Source organism: Lynx canadensis, chromosome D1 (genome assembly GCF_007474595.2).
Source record: "Lynx canadensis isolate LIC74 chromosome D1, mLynCan4.pri.v2, whole genome shotgun sequence".
In the NCBI taxonomy this organism is placed as follows: Eukaryota; Metazoa; Chordata; class Mammalia; order Carnivora; family Felidae; genus Lynx; species Lynx canadensis.
In genome coordinates this window covers 105,388,211-105,404,557 of record NC_044312.2, presented here as the reverse complement: position 1 = coordinate 105,404,557, position 16,347 = coordinate 105,388,211, and the positions used below count along the sequence as shown (strand labels likewise).

At 58.7% G+C, this 16,347-nt stretch overlaps 1 protein-coding gene across 6 annotated transcripts in view; it reads right to left on the bottom strand.

Moving 5' to 3' along the window:
* Positions 1 to 1,245: 1,245 nt before the first annotated feature.
* The window catches only part of CD6 (CD6 molecule), a 41,308-nt gene continuing 26,206 nt past the window's right edge, over positions 1,246 to 16,347 (bottom strand). The window contains exons 2-13 of one of the 6 annotated variants that reach the window (XM_030331605.1): positions 13,992 to 14,060; positions 12,556 to 12,906; positions 11,454 to 11,765; positions 10,412 to 10,714; positions 9,156 to 9,221; positions 6,902 to 7,042; positions 6,465 to 6,563; positions 5,290 to 5,412; positions 3,616 to 3,687; positions 3,264 to 3,518; positions 2,840 to 2,959; positions 1,246 to 2,331 (exon numbers count right to left, since the gene is read on the bottom strand). In XM_030331605.1, the coding sequence (XP_030187465.1) occupies positions 2,267 to 2,331; positions 2,840 to 2,959; positions 3,264 to 3,518; positions 3,616 to 3,687; positions 5,290 to 5,412; positions 6,465 to 6,563; positions 6,902 to 7,042; positions 9,156 to 9,221; positions 10,412 to 10,714; positions 11,454 to 11,765; positions 12,556 to 12,906; positions 13,992 to 14,060 (1,976 nt within the window). In that variant the 3' untranslated portion in view covers positions 1,246 to 2,266. The remainder of the gene's footprint in view (positions 2,332 to 2,839; positions 2,960 to 3,263; positions 3,519 to 3,615; positions 3,688 to 5,289; positions 5,413 to 6,464; positions 6,564 to 6,901; positions 7,043 to 9,155; positions 9,222 to 10,411; positions 10,715 to 11,453; positions 11,766 to 12,555; positions 12,907 to 13,991; positions 14,061 to 16,347) is intronic. The other 5 variants (XM_030331606.1, XM_030331607.1, XM_030331610.1 and 2 more) reach the window with 5 other exon arrangements.

The window sequence follows — 16,347 nt, the reverse complement described above, 5'->3', positions numbered from 1 at the left end:
GCCGTCAGAAAGTCCCCCTGACGCGTGTGACCCGGGTGCCACCAGGCTGCAAGGGGGCAAGGGAGACACGTCTCCGAGCTTCCCACTTTCTCTCAGACTGGTGTGTGTGGGCAGAGAAGGGGCCGGGGATGGGGAGGTGGCTCTCGTCAGAGAGGAGCCAGAACTCAGAGGGCGTCAACAGCCCCCTGTCTGAGTCCTGGGTGGCGGGGGGGGGCCGGGTGGGGGGCGTAGGTGGGATAGGGCTGAACTGTGACTTGGCTATTAATGCTCTGAGTGACCTTGGGCGAGTCTTTTCCTTCCTGGGGCTCAGCGTCCTCATCTGGAAAACGAGACGGTGCTAAGACCCAGGGATTGGTGGCTGTCTTCTCTTCTCCTCCCCCCTCTCTCCTTTTAAGGAGCTCTCTCACCTCCACTGAGAAAGAACTAAGCCTCTAACCCTTGCCGCCAGCTGTGTGGTATCACTGCCATGCCCCCTTTCCAGATGAACTTCACAGCAAAGGCTCAGAGATGCCGAGTGGCTTGCCAGAGGCCACACAGGGAGGAGACGGGATTTGAACCCAGGCTGCAAAAAAACAAAAAACTTTCACAAACCACCCTGGGACTCTGTCCCGGCCCACCCCAGCCCTGACTCCTCCCCCAGAAATTCCCCCCCCCCCCTCAACCCGAAGGCTGGGGAGGGTTCAGAGGGCCAGAAGGGGGCCATCACCGGGAACCACATCCTGTGACAGTTGCCCTGGGGAGAGCTCGCTTTCTCTCCAAGTCTGGGACAGGTGAACGGAAAACAGGCCTTCCTCAGCCCCGCTGGGCAGGACCCACAGCCCAGCCTCCTGTACCATCTGCCCGCTCTGGGAGGAAACCTGAGCCCCGGGCAGAGCCGGCCGCCGGCCCTTGCCACTGGGCCCAAATCGCGGCCTCTGGGCCGACGGAGGAAAAGGATTCCTCTGTACGAAGCCACTCCACAACCCGTCCCCTCCGGGCATATGCCAGGCTCGTTTCAACTCCCCCGGGCCTGGGAGCGATTCTTTGCCAGGCGGCAGCTCTGAGCGTCAATCACATGACCCTGCCTTGGAAACCCGTGGAGCTACTGAGCCAGCGTCGGCCGAGTGGGGCAGAGAAGAGAGGGATGCAGCCACTGACCTCCCTCACGGGCATGTCTGTGTCCACCTTGTCCCGCCCTCCACACACACACACACACGCGCGCGCGCGCGCGCGCGCGTGTTCAAGGCCTTGTCACTCAATGCCCCATTTTTATTCAGCAATTACTTTAATCTCAGGACACTCGGAACAGGACACCAGCAGCCGGCCCCGAGCCCTTGGGCCTCTCTCTGGAGGCTGCCGGGACGTGTTTGTGGCTCTGGGTGTGACACTGTATATTCCCGGGCTCCTCGGGGAAGCTCCCAGCAATCCAAGCAGACAGATGGGCGCGAGGTACTTCGCACAGCCTCTGGGCCCCTCCTGCTGCCGTGGGCACTGGCGCCCAGCTCTGGGTCTATGGGGGAGCTGGGCTAGGGTCATCGTCGTAAGCCATGGGAAGCTTAGAATAAGGATCTTCTGTCCAGGGATGGTCACCGCAGAACAGGGCTGTGCCCCGGTGGGCTCCGAGGGTCTCTAGAGGCAGGGCTGGCTGCGGGCGCCAGCACCTTGTTCGTGGGGGAGGGGCAGTCGTCCCGCTCGTGGTCAGCTGGCGGTTCCCAGGAAGGCTGGACTCCGTGCCCGGGCCCTTGCCAACCTGGGCCAGTGGGTGTGCCACCCCCAGCCCCAGGATCCACCTGCCGAAGCAGCCCAGCAGCCCCTGCACATGGGGCGGCCCTGGGCAGTGCTGGGACGGGGCCTGTTTCTGTTCTCTCAGCACCTCTGGGCCCGGAGTCATCTGAGAACCCGGGGAAGCAAACGCATCGTAGACGCCCGAGGACCCGAAGGGGCCTCAGGAGTCATTCAGCTCAGCCCCTCCTTGCAGCCTGCTGAGAGGTGGTCCAGGTGGCTCGTTCATCCTTGAGACGGAGAGCTCACCACCTCTCCGAGGCAGCACCCTCCACCTTGTGGCTGTTTGGGGCCGGCGGGGGGGGGGGGGCTGGGCCAGCAGCTTCTGTTTGATGGACGGAGACTGAGCGGTGCAAGGTGAGGGCTTTCCTTGCATCTCTCCGGGGGAGGCTTCTCAGCCCCCTGGGGGGGGGGTGGCGAGCTTGGAGGACGGGGTGGGACAGCGGGGGCAGGTAGAGCAGGAGTCCAGCGGAAGGGAGTCGCCGGAGCCTTTCGTGGGCCCGGCCTAGGATGCCCCGATGTCATCATAGTCCTCATTGCCAGTGGAACCAGGCTGGGGCCTGGGGGATCCTGTGTGGCCAGGGGGCTCGGGTTAGTGGGAGGCTCGTTACCGCCCCTCCTGCCCCGTGGGACGGAGCCGAGCGGGTCCGAGTCCGCCCCCTCCCCTGTGATGCCGGGCGGTGTGCAGTGATGAGACTCCCGTTGTATGTTCTTGGTCGCGGCCAGCTCCCTTGCTGGCCTGTCAGCCCAGAAGGCAGAGCCTCGTCTGTGCGGTGTAGGGCTAGTCCCCAAGTTTGCACAGGACGAGCTGGGCGACTGAGTGCTGGCAGACGCCCGCCACCTCAGTGTCCCCCCCAAGGGACCATCGGCTACTTCTGTTTGAATGCCTCCGCTAATGCGGAGCTCACTTCCTCTCAAGGCACTCTTTGAGTCTTTCTCTGTCTCATCCCCATCCATGTTCCCCACCTCCTCATTTTACTTCCTTTCTTTTCCCTTTGGGCCGATGGATCGATGGATCCAGAGCTCCCCCTACGCGTGCACCCGCTGCCCCTGACCACCCCCCCCTTCCGGGACCCACCTCCCCTGCCGCTGGCACCTGGATACTGAAACTGGTCCGTCGAGGGAGGCTGGGGCGGCGGCTGGAAGTTCTGGTACCACTCCCCGGAGGAGGTGCTGGAGCTGTCGTCAGCCGAGGGCCCTGCCGGAAAGCCCCGGAGCCGGTCACTCTCTGCCTGGGGACAGCCAGCTCACGAGCTGCCAGGGCTAGGAGGCCCTCCCGACTCACAAGAGTGAAGTCCCTGGCTTGACCACGAATAAGAAAATGAAGGTCCGGAGAGGGGTGGAGGCTTGCCCAAGGTCACACAGCAAGTGGCTGCAGGGTTGGGGCTGGGATCCCCGAACTCAGCCTGGCTCAGGGCTTCCGGTTGCACGCTTCCTCCGGCCAGGCCGGCTACGGGATGGGAGGCCGGGGTACACGCAGAGTCCTCCTGGGCCCAGCTTACCTGAAAAGGTAGCCTGGGAGCCAGCCAGCTCCAAGTTCGGGGGCTGCTCCAAGAAGGGGCTCCTCTCTGTAGAAAACACCTGAGGGGTCCACAGAGGTAGCCTGCTACTGGGGCTGTTGCAGTAATCCTCCCCGGAGGACGTGCTGGATCCCCTGTTGCTTCCTGGGTGGCGCTGAGAGCCCAGGGAGGGCGTGTCTGCGACGTAGTGTCCAGCCCTGGCGGGTGGGACCTGGGAGGCACTCATCTCTTCAAGTCCTGGGCCAGGAAAAGGAGGATGGTGAGGAGAGAAGCGGCAATGCATCAAGGGGGCTTTCAACTCGGTCGGGGCCGACGTCCCGTATCACCGACTCACCTTCCTCCAGGGGAGGCATCTGGAACCTGCTCTGCTGGATCTCCTCCTCCGTGACCCGGTGCCGCTGGGAATCTACAAGCAGAGCGGTGGTGAGGAGGGGTGAAGGTCCACCTCCTGGTCCTGGGAGCCCGGAGGAGGGGCGGGTGGGCCTCGGGACTTGGGAGGGGGCCCTGAGGCTGAACAGTGGAGGAGGACAAGCCCAGGGGTACCGAGGGGCTTAGAATTTCCCATCACACCCTAGGCTCTTGTCCAGCCAGACCCCAAACCTCAATCGCTAACCAGCACGGGGACAGGCTGCTTCTGGCCAGAGACCCCAGTGCCTCGCGCCTCTCTGGCCCGCCAGCTGCCCCTCCTCCTCCTTAAGGAAATAGGAAGAGTCCTGGGCTCTCCGCTCATGCCCTGGAGACTCTGGGCAGGAAAGGGGCAGGCGGTGCCTTTTAGGAGCACCTAGAACTTTCTAGGAGCACCTAGAACTTTCCGGAGTGGAAGCCTTGCTTACATCCAGTTCCCTGTTTCAGAACTGGAGAGATGTGGATTTGTTGAGTCTTAAGGACCTGAGGGTCTGGAACCTTGCCGTCAGCTCTCTCGGAACCGGTACCCCTGAATTTCCATCACAATGTCACAGGATTTTGGACTCCTGGTCTTGCCTCTTACGTGCCTGGGCTCAGAATCCCGGGCTCTAAGGATGCCTCATCCCGGTGGCTCCCAAATGCTGATTTGTGGCACAGAGCAGAAGTGGAATCACCCACCTCCCACCCCATAGGCCCTGGTGTGCCGGGTGGGGCACAGACAACCGGTGGTCCCCAATATCCATTCTCCCCTCTGGCCTTTATCTGGACACACAGCTGCTTGGGACAGAGGTTTCGTCTGTCGTCCTCTCTTACAGCTGGGGGGGCTTAAGTTCCAGCCGGGGTGATGTGGGTGGCCGTGATGTGGGCATCTCTGGCGTCCTGCCTTTTAGGGTAGGGCATGCCCCACCTTCCCTTCCCGTCCTGCTGCCCAGAATGTGGATGTTGTGGCGAGCCACGCTGGACCATGTGGACAAGGGCAACAGCTTAGGGATTGCACAGCGGCAAGAAAGGAGGAGCCTGGGCCCCTGCCGACTTCTTAGGACGCTGTCATTTGGGGACCTCCGTCACACACAGCCAAACTCTCATCCTCGCTTATATGGTGGGTCCCGGGGAGAACCGGGGAATGTTTGACAAGCTCCCAAGGGACTTCACAATAGGCATGGGATTCTGTGCTCTAACCTCCAGCATTGCATGGGCCCTGCCTTAAGCACTGTCTTTCCTCGTCCTATCCCCAGCAGGCGGGAAGGAAAGCTGGAAAAGCCGGCTGAGAGGTTCAAGCTGGGCTTGCCCATGAAGGGAGGGGAGGGTGCCAGGCTGATGGGCAGAATGGGACACAGAAGGGGTGTGGGAGAAACCATCTGAATGAATGTCTCTTGCTTGGACTTGCTTGTCTAACACAGCCACGGCCACCTGCCGGTGAATGTCGAGGGGCGGGTCTTAAGACCCTGCGTGGCCAGAGACAAACGTGGGAAAGAAGGAAGTTGGAGGGGCATTCAACCCATGTCATGCAGGGGTCACCAGATGGAACCTACGGAGGGTCTCCAGCCACATGGGCCCTCTCCCTGGTAGGGGCGGGTGGGCCCTCGGGAGCCCAGGCACTCACTGTAGAAGGTGGTCAGGGCCACGGGAGGCTGGGCGCTGAAGTCATAATGCTCATAGTCTGAGTCCGAGCTGGAGTCCGAGTCCTTGGGGGGTAGGGCCTGGACCTGGATGGGCAGCTTGGGAGCTGGGGAGAGAGCAGAGTTGGGGCACGGGGGAGTGGTGGGCAGAAAGGCGCAGGGAGAGGCAGCAGAGAGCGTGGGTGGGGGGGACCAGAGACAGAGCGGCAGGGAGAGCACGGGGTAGCCCATCTTGTACAAGCCCATCCAGCCTGGGTTTTCCAAGCTCCCCCCCCCCCCCACTTCAAACACGGGGAACTAATAACATGTGTTTATTTCACAAGCACGGAGCAGTCACTACATGTCAGGCGCTGTTCTAACATTTAAAACATGATCTCGTCTGGATTCTTGGAACCACTCTGTGAGGTAGGTGCATTACGGTCCCTCTTTTACAGCCGAAGAAACTGAGGCACAGGGAGGTTCTCACCTTGCCCAGAGAAGCGGGCAGTGTGGCTCTTAACCTCGAGACCATAACATTCAGTGAGCGGATGATCTGGGCCCAACTTGTGTGCTAAGTTCTGTATTCATAGTCTCTTCTCAAATACACGGATACCGTGCAGAGAGAATATGTATATAATTTGGCTGAGTTTTGTATTGCTTTTCCGGTCACCGAATGCTTTCAAATAAAGGTGATTTAATACAGTCATAATGCGATGCGATGAAACTCGAGTTCCTTTACAAGACTTTCAAGAGGTATAAATCCCTACGTTGTAAAAGATGGATGACTGATCTGATTTTTTTTTTTTCCATTCAGAAAAATGAAATAAAATTATGTTCCAGGAAACCTGGATGGGGCTCTGCAGGAAGGCTGATTGGGGCTACTGAAAGAGGCGATACTATCACAAACCTACCAGCCAATTAGCAGGGCAGAGCTTTCCTCTGAGAAATGCCCTGTGGTATTCCAGAACTCTAAAGCCTAGTCTAGAATGACTGCCTTGGAGGGTCCTCTGCCCAGATCGAGGCACGACATGCTCAAGGTCCCACGGGCACCAGTGGGCTGGCTGAGGTCTCATCTCCAACCGGGGTGCTGCTTTGACCTACACAGTTCTGACCCTCCAAAAAAGGATTCCTTTCCTGTCCTCCCCAGCCTTCCTCACTCCCAGGGTGGTGGACATCGTACCTTCTTCTTTGGAAATGGTGATGGGAACATCTTGATAGCTATTGATACCCTCTGGGGTGGTGGTGGGTGGGTGCTGGTCGTTCACCATAATGGGCAGGGCTGAGAGAGGAGAGGCAGAGATGCTGTAAGTCACTTTTTGGTCTCTCCCGGTCTAGCTGGTCCTGTTCTCACGGAGATGCCTCTCTCCCCACCTCTCCCTCAAATCCACACGCACGCACACAGTCTAGTCCTCCCGTGGACCACTTCTGCCAGGCATGCTGGGAAAATCCTGCCCATCGGGAGGTGCTCCCAGGGGTCTGGGCTGGGTGGCCATTGCTGGGTGGTGCTCCATTCTGCTGAGTCCCTTGAGGCCCCCGTCCCCCTGAGAAGGCCACACCTCAGGCCTGCTGCTTTCCCTCTCTGGGCCTTTCCCGTGGCTCCCAGAACTCTGCACCTACCGTATTTTCCTTTAACTTTCAAGAAGATAAAGGCTGTGGAGATGAGTAAGCCAAGGAGGAGAATTCCCAGAATGATGCAGAGGATGAAAAGCATTAGTTCTCGCGATTTCCAGGCTTCTGCTTTCTGGATCATAGTAGGTTCTGGAAGCAAGAACCCCAAATCAGAAAGAGGAACAGACATAGACTTCTTGCCTCTCCAGCATCTCTGCAGCCGACCTACTTCCCTTTTGGACTTATCTTCCTCCTCTCTTCTTTTTTCCGAACGTCCCCATCTGCTTTTAGACACTTTATATTGGGAGGTGCCCAAGAAATGTTGAATGAACAATTAGCTGAGTGAGCCTTTCCCCTGGCCACCCGCTCAGTAATCATTGAGTGCCCACTGTGTGCCCACTAGGCTCTAGGGATACAAATACGACATCGGCATCATAGGCCTTGAGGGCCACTGTCTAGTGGGGAGACGAACACGTTGACTCAATCCAATATGGCGCCAGGCTTACTGGGAAGGAGGTATGGGCAGGCATGAGGCCTTACAAGGGGCCTTCTCTGGTAGGGCAGGGTGGGAGGTGGACACCGAGGCTGGCTTTCCAGAGAAGGTGACGTGGAGCCACCTCTGGCAGCGAACAGACCATCAGGAGGGCGAGATGTCCTTTCTGTGCCCTGGATGCATCGTTCCCATCAGACACGTACTCCCTGAGGGCAGAGGTGAGGGCCGTGATTCTGGACCTCCCAGCTCCGCAGCCCTGATGTGACTTCCTGTCTTCACCCCTCTCTCGGTGCCACCCCTGCTAAAAAAGAACCCAAAGCCTGCAAAGAGGCTATAATGAGGCAGGTGCTTGGAGCCCTCGAGAGAGGAGAGACGGGACTCATCTCCTCCTCGGTGTTAGGCCACAGGGCTGGATGAAGGGTAGTGACAGCACCACAGGGGGCTGGTGGGATGCAAGCATCCTGACCCCCTGGCTGGGCATAGTGACTGCTCCCCACTGCCAAGAAATTACCCTCTCCCTGTTCTCATTTTCTCCCCTCCCCTGCATCTGCAAAGGGCTTGACTTGAACCAGGGTGGGAGGTGGGTTTAGCAGCAGGAAGTGGGTGTAAGAGGGAGGCTGGGCTGCGGGGGCCACGAAGAGACCAGTGAATTCGGGCCCAGAGGGACAGGCTGAAGGCAGAGCTGTGGGGCCAAGGGCTAGAGTGTGGATCTTTCTTTGCTCTTTGAAGGCTGATGAGGCTTCCCACCTTGACCTCAGAGAGAGAGAGAGAGTATGCGAGTGGGTGTCTGGGGTCCTGGCAGGAGTTCACCCTACAGCCCGTACCCTTCCCAGCGTTCCATTCCCTCTCTGTGCCTTCATCCATTGCCAGTTGTCTGTCAGGACTTAGTGCCCCTCCACTCCGTCCCCAGGCCCCTGTCCACCTTCCTCCAGTGGAAGCAGGGGACGGCACCCAGCCGGTGAACCCCCTGCCTATCCCGGGGTTGCCAAGGGGCTCCGTGCCCGGACTAAATAATCACGAGAACACCTAATGCTCCGACAGTGCTTACCGTGTGCTCTGCCCTGTTCTAAGTGCTTTAGAAAAATGAATTCACTGGAGAGTCACAGCAAAGCCAGGAGAAAGCTACAGCGATTATCATCCCCACTTTATAGTCAAGGGATCTGAGGCTCAGAGAGACTCAGCCCAACATTACCCAGCTAGCAGGGGACACGGCTGGGCTTTGAGCCTCAGGAGTCTTCCTGGAAGTCAGCCAAGCTACACACAGCTGGCGGGCAGACCAAGCCTGGTTCAGATCAGAGCCTTGGATGCAAACTCCGGCCAAATGCCGGCTGGCTGCGCCTTCATCCTGTGAGTGCGAGCTTTTTTCTCTGTGTAAAGGCTCTAATGAGACCTCCCCGATGGGGACACCAGGAGCATCACAGGGCCGGGAACTAATGATGGCAAAGCTCTGGACCGGTGCCCGGGATGTTATCAACCCACTGACTGTGAGCTACCACTGGCCCGTGTCAGACCAGGTCAGCGCTGGCTCTCTCCAGCTCTGTTCTCCTGCCCGACAGGAGAGTGGGCTCCTGTCCATGAAATACCAGGATTCGGGAAAGCTGGGGAGCTTACACGGCAGGGAGGGGAGAGGAGAGGGGCAAAAGCACCCACAGAATGGAGCCCGGGGACAGGGAGGGGGCGGAGGGAGCGGCAAGTCCATCGGCTGGAGGTAGGGGACGTGGGAGGCGTGCACCCACCTCCCTGAGAAACCGCACACCCAGCGACACTCACCCACAGTGACCGGCTGAATGCTTGCAGGGGCTTCAGAAGTGGATAGATTGAGCAGACTTCGGGAGCCTGTCAGAAAGCACCGATCACTTACTCAACACGTATTACCAAGCACCTACTGCGTGCCAGTCCTTGTGTTAGAAACTGAGCAAGACAGACAAGTGACCTGGAACTTGGGGGTGCATATGGGTAAGAAAACCTGCCTTTCCCACCCCCCACCCCCCACACTAAGGAAACTTCATGCTGGGAAGTTTCTTGGGTTAGAGTAAGAGGCTGATGAGAAAAGAACGAGCCTTTCTTTCTGTAAAATCTGCTACAGACCCCAAATCTCTTTTTCTGTCAAGTCCTGGGTTCGTTCTTCACATTGGCCCCGGGAGCTGGGAAGCCGACATTACGATCACTATCATTATCGCTTGACAGGTAAGGGATGGGGCTTACAAAGTCCCTCGGTGGATATCACCCGATTTCCCAGCTACCCTGCGAAAGGGCAAGGATCGGCAACCACACGGTCATGGAACTGAACCCCCCCCACCCCAGTGGGTAAATGGTGGAGCTAGGCTTCGTAGACAGGTGTCTGAGCTCCCTCGCGACGCCTAATGCCATGTTTCTCTGGGTCTAACGCTCTGGCTTTGTCACAGTTTAACACCTCCGCAATTGGGGCGATGGCATCCATTGTTACAACTGATGGCGTGCCACGAGTTTATTTTGGCAGCATTGTTGTCCTTTATGGTACATAAAATAATAAGCGTGACCTCCCGATGCCGCCTTAGATTTGGCGAAATATGGCAGAGTCCGATTCTTAGTGGGGAAATGAGGCTTAGCGGAAATAAGAGGCACCGGGTGCTCCCCAATGCCTGGCACGTGATCGGGGCCCCAGACTCTGTCGCTGATGTTACTATTAGTGTCTCCCACTGTTATCCTTCTATGCCACCAGCCCTGGGATAGCCGTTGGTTTCATGTCCTTGAGCCAGTTCCGGTCAACAGAGACCATTGCTTAGCATGCAGGAATGTCTCACCAAATATTGGACGTCACGATCTGGGGGCTGAATCGAGGAATCTGGGGGCAAGAGTGCCCTGATTATTTAGCCTTGTCTCCCTGGGCATGGTAAGGGCAACGGTCCCTGGAAGGCCAGTAGTCGTCATTCCTGACCTAGTCCAAGCCGTGGTCCCTGGCCTGCCAGTTCTCAGGCTTCAGATTCGGGTGGAATCGCTAGTCTACATCCGGGGGTAGGTGAGGTAGGGGTGGGGAGGAGGGATACCTGAGCAGAGGACTCTGGCTGCCCTCGACTGTCTGCAGAGATAGGGGTTGTTGAACCTCCAGAAGCAATCGGAGGGGGTGGGCTCCTCCCCTTTGCATGAGTAGTACATTTTCCCCGGCAGGGAATGGGGCAGCCCCTGGAGTCTTGTGGCCACGGTCCCACAGCCCAAGGTCCGGCAGAGCACCTGGGCCTCCGAGGAGTACCACTCACTGTCACACACTGTGCTCCAGACCCCACGGAAATGTACTTCCACCTGCCCCTCGCAGGAGTCGGCGCCCCCAGTCAGGCGCCAGGACTGGTGCTCTGCAGAGGAGAGGTGCGGGGGGTGGGGGTGGGGGCAGAGTCAGGTCAGGACCCTTTGGGCTGAACCCCCCTCGCCCCCCGCCCCAAGCAGGCCTGGCTCACGGATGCAAACACCCTACAGCCAACCAGTCTCCCGAATCCGTGTCCTTCCCCGTCTATATCTGCCCACACATCCCCCGGGGGTCATCTGCTGCGTCTACACTGGCCCATGCTGCTCTGCTACTCAAACTGTGGTCCGTGGATCTGCAGCATCGGCGTGGCGTGGGATCTGGTCAGAAACTCAGACTCTCAAGCCCTGCCCGCACCTACTGAGTCAGAATCCCTATTTACCAAGACCCCTTCTCCCCAGCCCCCATGCCCGCGCACAAGTAGAAAGAAACACTGGCTGGACCAGAGCTTCGTGGCCTCATCTGGAAGGCTGCCAGCCTCCTCCGTCCGGCTCCCCTTGCTGCTCTGAACCCGGTGACCGGCTGGCCCCGGGGAAGAGTCTCACCACCGATGTGGCTTCCTCCAGGAGGTGGGCAGGCTTACCCTCCAACTCTGGAGTCCTGGCTCCCTCTAAACTCCACCTGGCTTGCTTTCTTAGGGCGCTTGTCACTCTCTCCCTCCGATGTTGCCTGTCTCTTATTTGCTTGTCTCTTATTTGCTTGTCCCCGTATTTGCGAGGACTCGACCTCGCTCCGGCAGGGGTCATCCCTCCCGGCTCCCAGTAAGTGCGGGTAGATGACCCCCGGCTCACCTGAGCACAGCACGCCGGCGTCCTCCTTGTGACCGCAGTAGCCGTTTCCTGGCAGCCCACGGCAGTCCCACAGGTGGTCCTCGGTCCCCGAGCAGTTCACCTGGTCCCGGTGGATGGGTCCTTGGCCGGGCGCGAAGTGCAGGCCGGGCAGGGCCTGGACCGCCCAGCCGCAGTTCAGCTGCCGGCACACCACGTGGGCGTCCTTCAGGTCCCACGTGTCGTCGCACACCGACCCCCACTGGCCGCGCTCTAGCATCTCCACGCGGCCGGCGCACGGACCGCTGCCGCCCACCAACCGCACCGCGCGGTTCTCTGGGGAAGGAGAAGAGGTTTGTGGGTGGTTGGGAAGAGCGTGGGGGGAGGGGGGAGGGTGGTCCTAGCGGTGGATCCGATGAGACGAGCTGGTAGCTCGGTGGGCAGGACTGGAAAACCCAGTCAGGGCTGAGGACCTAGTGGGCAGACGTGGGGGACTCCGCAGGACTAAGGACCTGTGGGTGGGCTATGGGGCCGGTGGGAGGGGCTAGAAACCTCGTGGGCGGGACAGGGGAAATCTCTGGGCTTGCGGACTGGGTGGGCGGAGCTGCAGGCTGGTGGGTGGGGCTAGAGGCCTGGTGGGCGGAGCCCGAAGAGCAGGCTGTCCTCAGGGCTGGAGAGCCGCGCTGCTAAGGGACACAGGGAACCTGGCATATTTATGCACATGGGAGGTGGGGGCAGAGATAGAGGTCCTGAGCGAAAGCAGAGGCGGGACCAGTAGGTAAGGGCTAGAGACCCAGTTAGGATTGGGGAGCCAAGGGGTCAGGTTGGGGACCACAGTGGCGGAGCTGGAGATCCAGTAGGGGGAGAGGTCCAGCGTCCAGATCTGAGGACTTGCTCAGAGCTGGAAATGAGACAGTGCCGCAGTCCACCAGTGTGGGAACCAGCTGTGCTTGCATTGGTGGCGGGTGGCCGGTGGCGGGCGGCGGGGGGTGGGGGGGTAGGGGGAGGGAGGGTCCGGCGGGCGGGCCTTGGGTCCAGTGGCCAGGGCCGGGGACAGGAGTGAGGGACAATGGCTTGAAGGCCTGAGGGTAGGGCAGGCAGGGCCAAGATGACGGTCTACTTGTACCTGCGCAGGTGACCTCAGCTGGCCTCCTGTCGCTGTCGCACGGACGCTCCACCACGTCGCAGAGTGGCCACTCGGGCCCTCTGCACAGGACGGCGGGCGCCAGGGCCAGTGTGGCGTTCGGGGCCTCGCTGGCGTTCCCCGCGCCTGGACCAGGCGGCGGCTCCGAGGGCGGCAGGGTGGGCTGGACGGCTGCCCCCGCCCCGCCGCAGCTCAGCGCGCGGCACGCGGCCTCGGTGGCATTGTGGTTCCAGAACGCCCCGCACGCGGGCTCCCACGACTGTCGGATCCAGACCTCCACCGTCCCGCGGCAGTGGCTGCTCCCATTCACCAGGCGGATCCCGAGCGGCCCTCCTGGAAGTGCCAGACGCCAGCTGAGACCTCCACCGATTGGGACTCTGCAGACCCCAGGGATGGCAGTGGGGGGCGGCGGCTTCCAGGGGCTCCACCGCTGACCTGCTGTGTTACCTCAGACTATACCCTCCTGGGCTCTGGGCCTCAGCCTTCCCATCTGCAGAATGGGGCTGGGCTGGTTCATCCCCAATCCCCCTTTGGGGCCTGACCTGGTTCTCCTTAGAGTCAGGAGACGGGGGCTGAGGGTGACTGTAGAGGTTAGGATGCCTTTGTTCCGTCTAGGGTGACAGAGAACCAGGGGTCCAGTCCCCACAAACCTCCCTCTCTTGCCCCTGTCTCCAGGGCACCCTTGTGTGAAGGAAGGGCAGAGTTCTGGGTGCCAGGCCCTGCCCTTGTACTGTGGATGCCATGCGTCCACTCTTAGGCCCCTCTGCTGTTCTGAGAGTTACCATTGAGGCCGCCATCATGACCTGGAAGCCCTGGAGGATGGATATGGGGTTGGTGATGGGGTTGAAGACGGGCTTCTTGGGATGGTGGTAACCCAGACACCGTCCTTGGGGAGTCACCTGCCTATTTTTGCCCAGGACTACACCCTCAGGATAGCACACAGCTTTGCACAGAGTAGGTGCTTGATATGTGTTGAGTTAATCAAGGACCCACTTGGCAGAACCCCCCCCCCCCCCACTAAGAGTTCTTCAGCTTGTTCTCAGCAAGTCTCCTTAAAATGCTTACTGAACATTTTGACCTCCCATACGTGACATTTTATTTTAAGGTAAGCCCCTTGCCCAGCGTGGGGCTTGAATTCATGACCTTGAGATCCAGACCTGAGCTGAGATCGGGAGTCAGATGCTTAATGGGCTGAGCCACCCAGGTGCCCCAAGCATATGTGACATTTTATCAGTGGCCTTTCAAAGATGGCAGTTCTAAGATCTCAGAGGGAAGGTGATGGCAGGACTCAGGCACTGAGCCAGGAAGTTAGGGAGCCTCTCTGATCCCCTAAAAGTCTTTCCTTTCCCATCACTCAGGACACCCCCTGCTTGGTCTCAGAAAGCCGGCTGTGCGCCCCAGAAAGATTGTTTCCTTACCTGACTCCAAGGGCTGGGTCTCTGTGCTGCTGGTGTTGGGCTGGCCGGATGGGGTTGGAGTCGGGTGACCTGAAATTAACCAGCAGCGGCCATGGTGGGTGAGTGAGCACAGAGGTAGAGGGCACAGAGGTGACTTCAAGGACAGGGGACACTTTCTGTGGCTACGTGGGGACCTTGACACGACATGGCCCTGGGCCTTGGGCATAGTTGCCTCCATTCAGGGTAGGAAAATTCTCAAGCTTTCTTCTGGGGCATTTTCCACTTCCCCTTTGAATTGTGCAAACGTGCTCAGACATCAGAGTAGAGCAGGGAGGAGTGACTGGGGGCTTTGGGGACACACTTCCTGGCTGAGTGACCGTGGATGGGCTACTACCCTCTCTGGGTCAGAGTCCCAGTTTGTTGGCAGTCGCACTTAGGCAGGTATTGTGAGGCTGAAAGGAGTCAATACCTATAAAATACTGGACCTACAGAAGAAGCTCAAACGGGAGTTATTGTCAGGAAGAACATTGTTGTTTGGAAAACCTGTTTGAGAAACTCACACCAGGCTTCTGGGTAATCGTTGCATCTGGGGGCGGGTCCATCAGACTGCAGAGCTTTCAGATGCGGAGAAACATTTGCCAAAGACTGAAGTTATGCAAAGTCCTCGCAGATAGTATTCCATTTTCCTCCAAACAGGCAGTGAGATAGCTATTAGCGTTTGCTTTTGACAAATTAGGAAAGGGAGGCCCAAAGAATAGAAACCAATCGCCTGGCCCGGATGGTACCCCTTTGTCCTTCCAGAGCCCTGTCCTCTTGGCCCCCTGGGTGCTGACCTGTTTGGGCTACATCAGCATCTCCCTGGGCCCTTTAGCTTTTGCTTGGCTCAGCCAACGGGGAGCCCCAGCAGAAGCAGGAGGGAGGGAGGAGCGTGGAGGGGTAGGTGCTTATTCCCCTGGCTCCTCCTGTCCTTGACTCTCTCCTTCCAGGTCTCGCTGACCACTCCCTGGTCTTGTCTCCTTGGGTCCAGAGTGGCAACAGCTTACCTTATCCTTTGTAAATAGCCTTTTGGTTTTTCTGTGTGTTTTTTTTTTTTTTTCAACGTTTATTTATTTTTGGGACAGAGAGAGACAGAGCATGAACGGGGGAGGGGCAGAGAGAGAGGGAGACACAGAATCGGAAACAGGCTCCAGGCTCCGAGCCATCAGCCCAGAGCCTGACGCGGGGCTCGAACTCACGGAGCGCGAGATTGTGACCTGGCTGAAGTCGGACGCTTAACCGACTGCGCCACCCAGGCGCCCCAACTTTTAAAATTATTATTATTATTATTTTTTTAACGTTTATTTATTTTTGGGACAGCGAGAGACAGAGCATGAACGGGGGAGGGGCAGAGAGAGAGGGAGACACAGAATCGGAAACAGGCTCCGGGCTCCGAGCCATCAGCCCAGAGCCCGACGCGGGGCTCGAACTCACGGACCGCGAGATCGTGACCTGGCTGAAGTCGGACGCTTAACCGACTGCGCCACCCAGGCACCCCTTTCTGTGTGTTTTTAAATGTTTATTTATTTTTCAGAGAGAGAGAGAGAAAGAGAGAACACACAAGCAGGGGAGGGGCAGAGAGGGAAGGAGACAGAATCCCAGGCAGGCTCCACACGGTCAGTGCAGAGCCCGACGCGGGACTCGAACCCACAAACTGAGATCGTGACCTGAGCTGAAGATGCTTAACCAACTGATCCACCCAGGCGCCCCCGTAAATAGTCTTTTTGTAAATAAGCCCCTTCAAAGTCTCCTATTTTGAAAGCGCCTCCCGTTTCCTGTTGGGACCCCGACTGATATTGGCCCGAGGCACCCCCCGCCCCAGCTGAGCAAAAAGCAGAGTTTGGATTTGAACGGTCTCCGAGGAATGGGCTCCGTGCTGGGCAGGGATATTCCAGTTTGCAGACGCAGAAAGGGAGGGCTGTGGCCAGGGTCGCTGTGCTCCCAAAGGAGCGCCCCTGCATTCAGGGTCTCTCCCCTGCATTCAGAAGGGCGTGTGCTCGCTGATGGGCCGATGTGGGGAAGAGGCAGCGAGCCTCCTTCGTCCCTTCCTTCTCTTTCTTCTCTTTTGACCCAGTATTGGAGGCCCTGATGCAATCACAAGATGGAGGGAAATGCGGACCCGACTGGAATTTTGTGTAAGAAGTAAACCTCTTTTCCGGTTCACATCCTGGTGCCCCCTCCGAAAAAACATACGCAAACCCTCCAAAAAAACAAAACACCCAGAAGTGAACCTCTGCTGGGGTAAGCCATGAAGATTTCACCCTATGTTTGTTACTCCGGCCCAGCCTGGCCTGGTCTGACTGATCTAGGGGCTGCAGACTCAGGCACGGCTGCTACATAT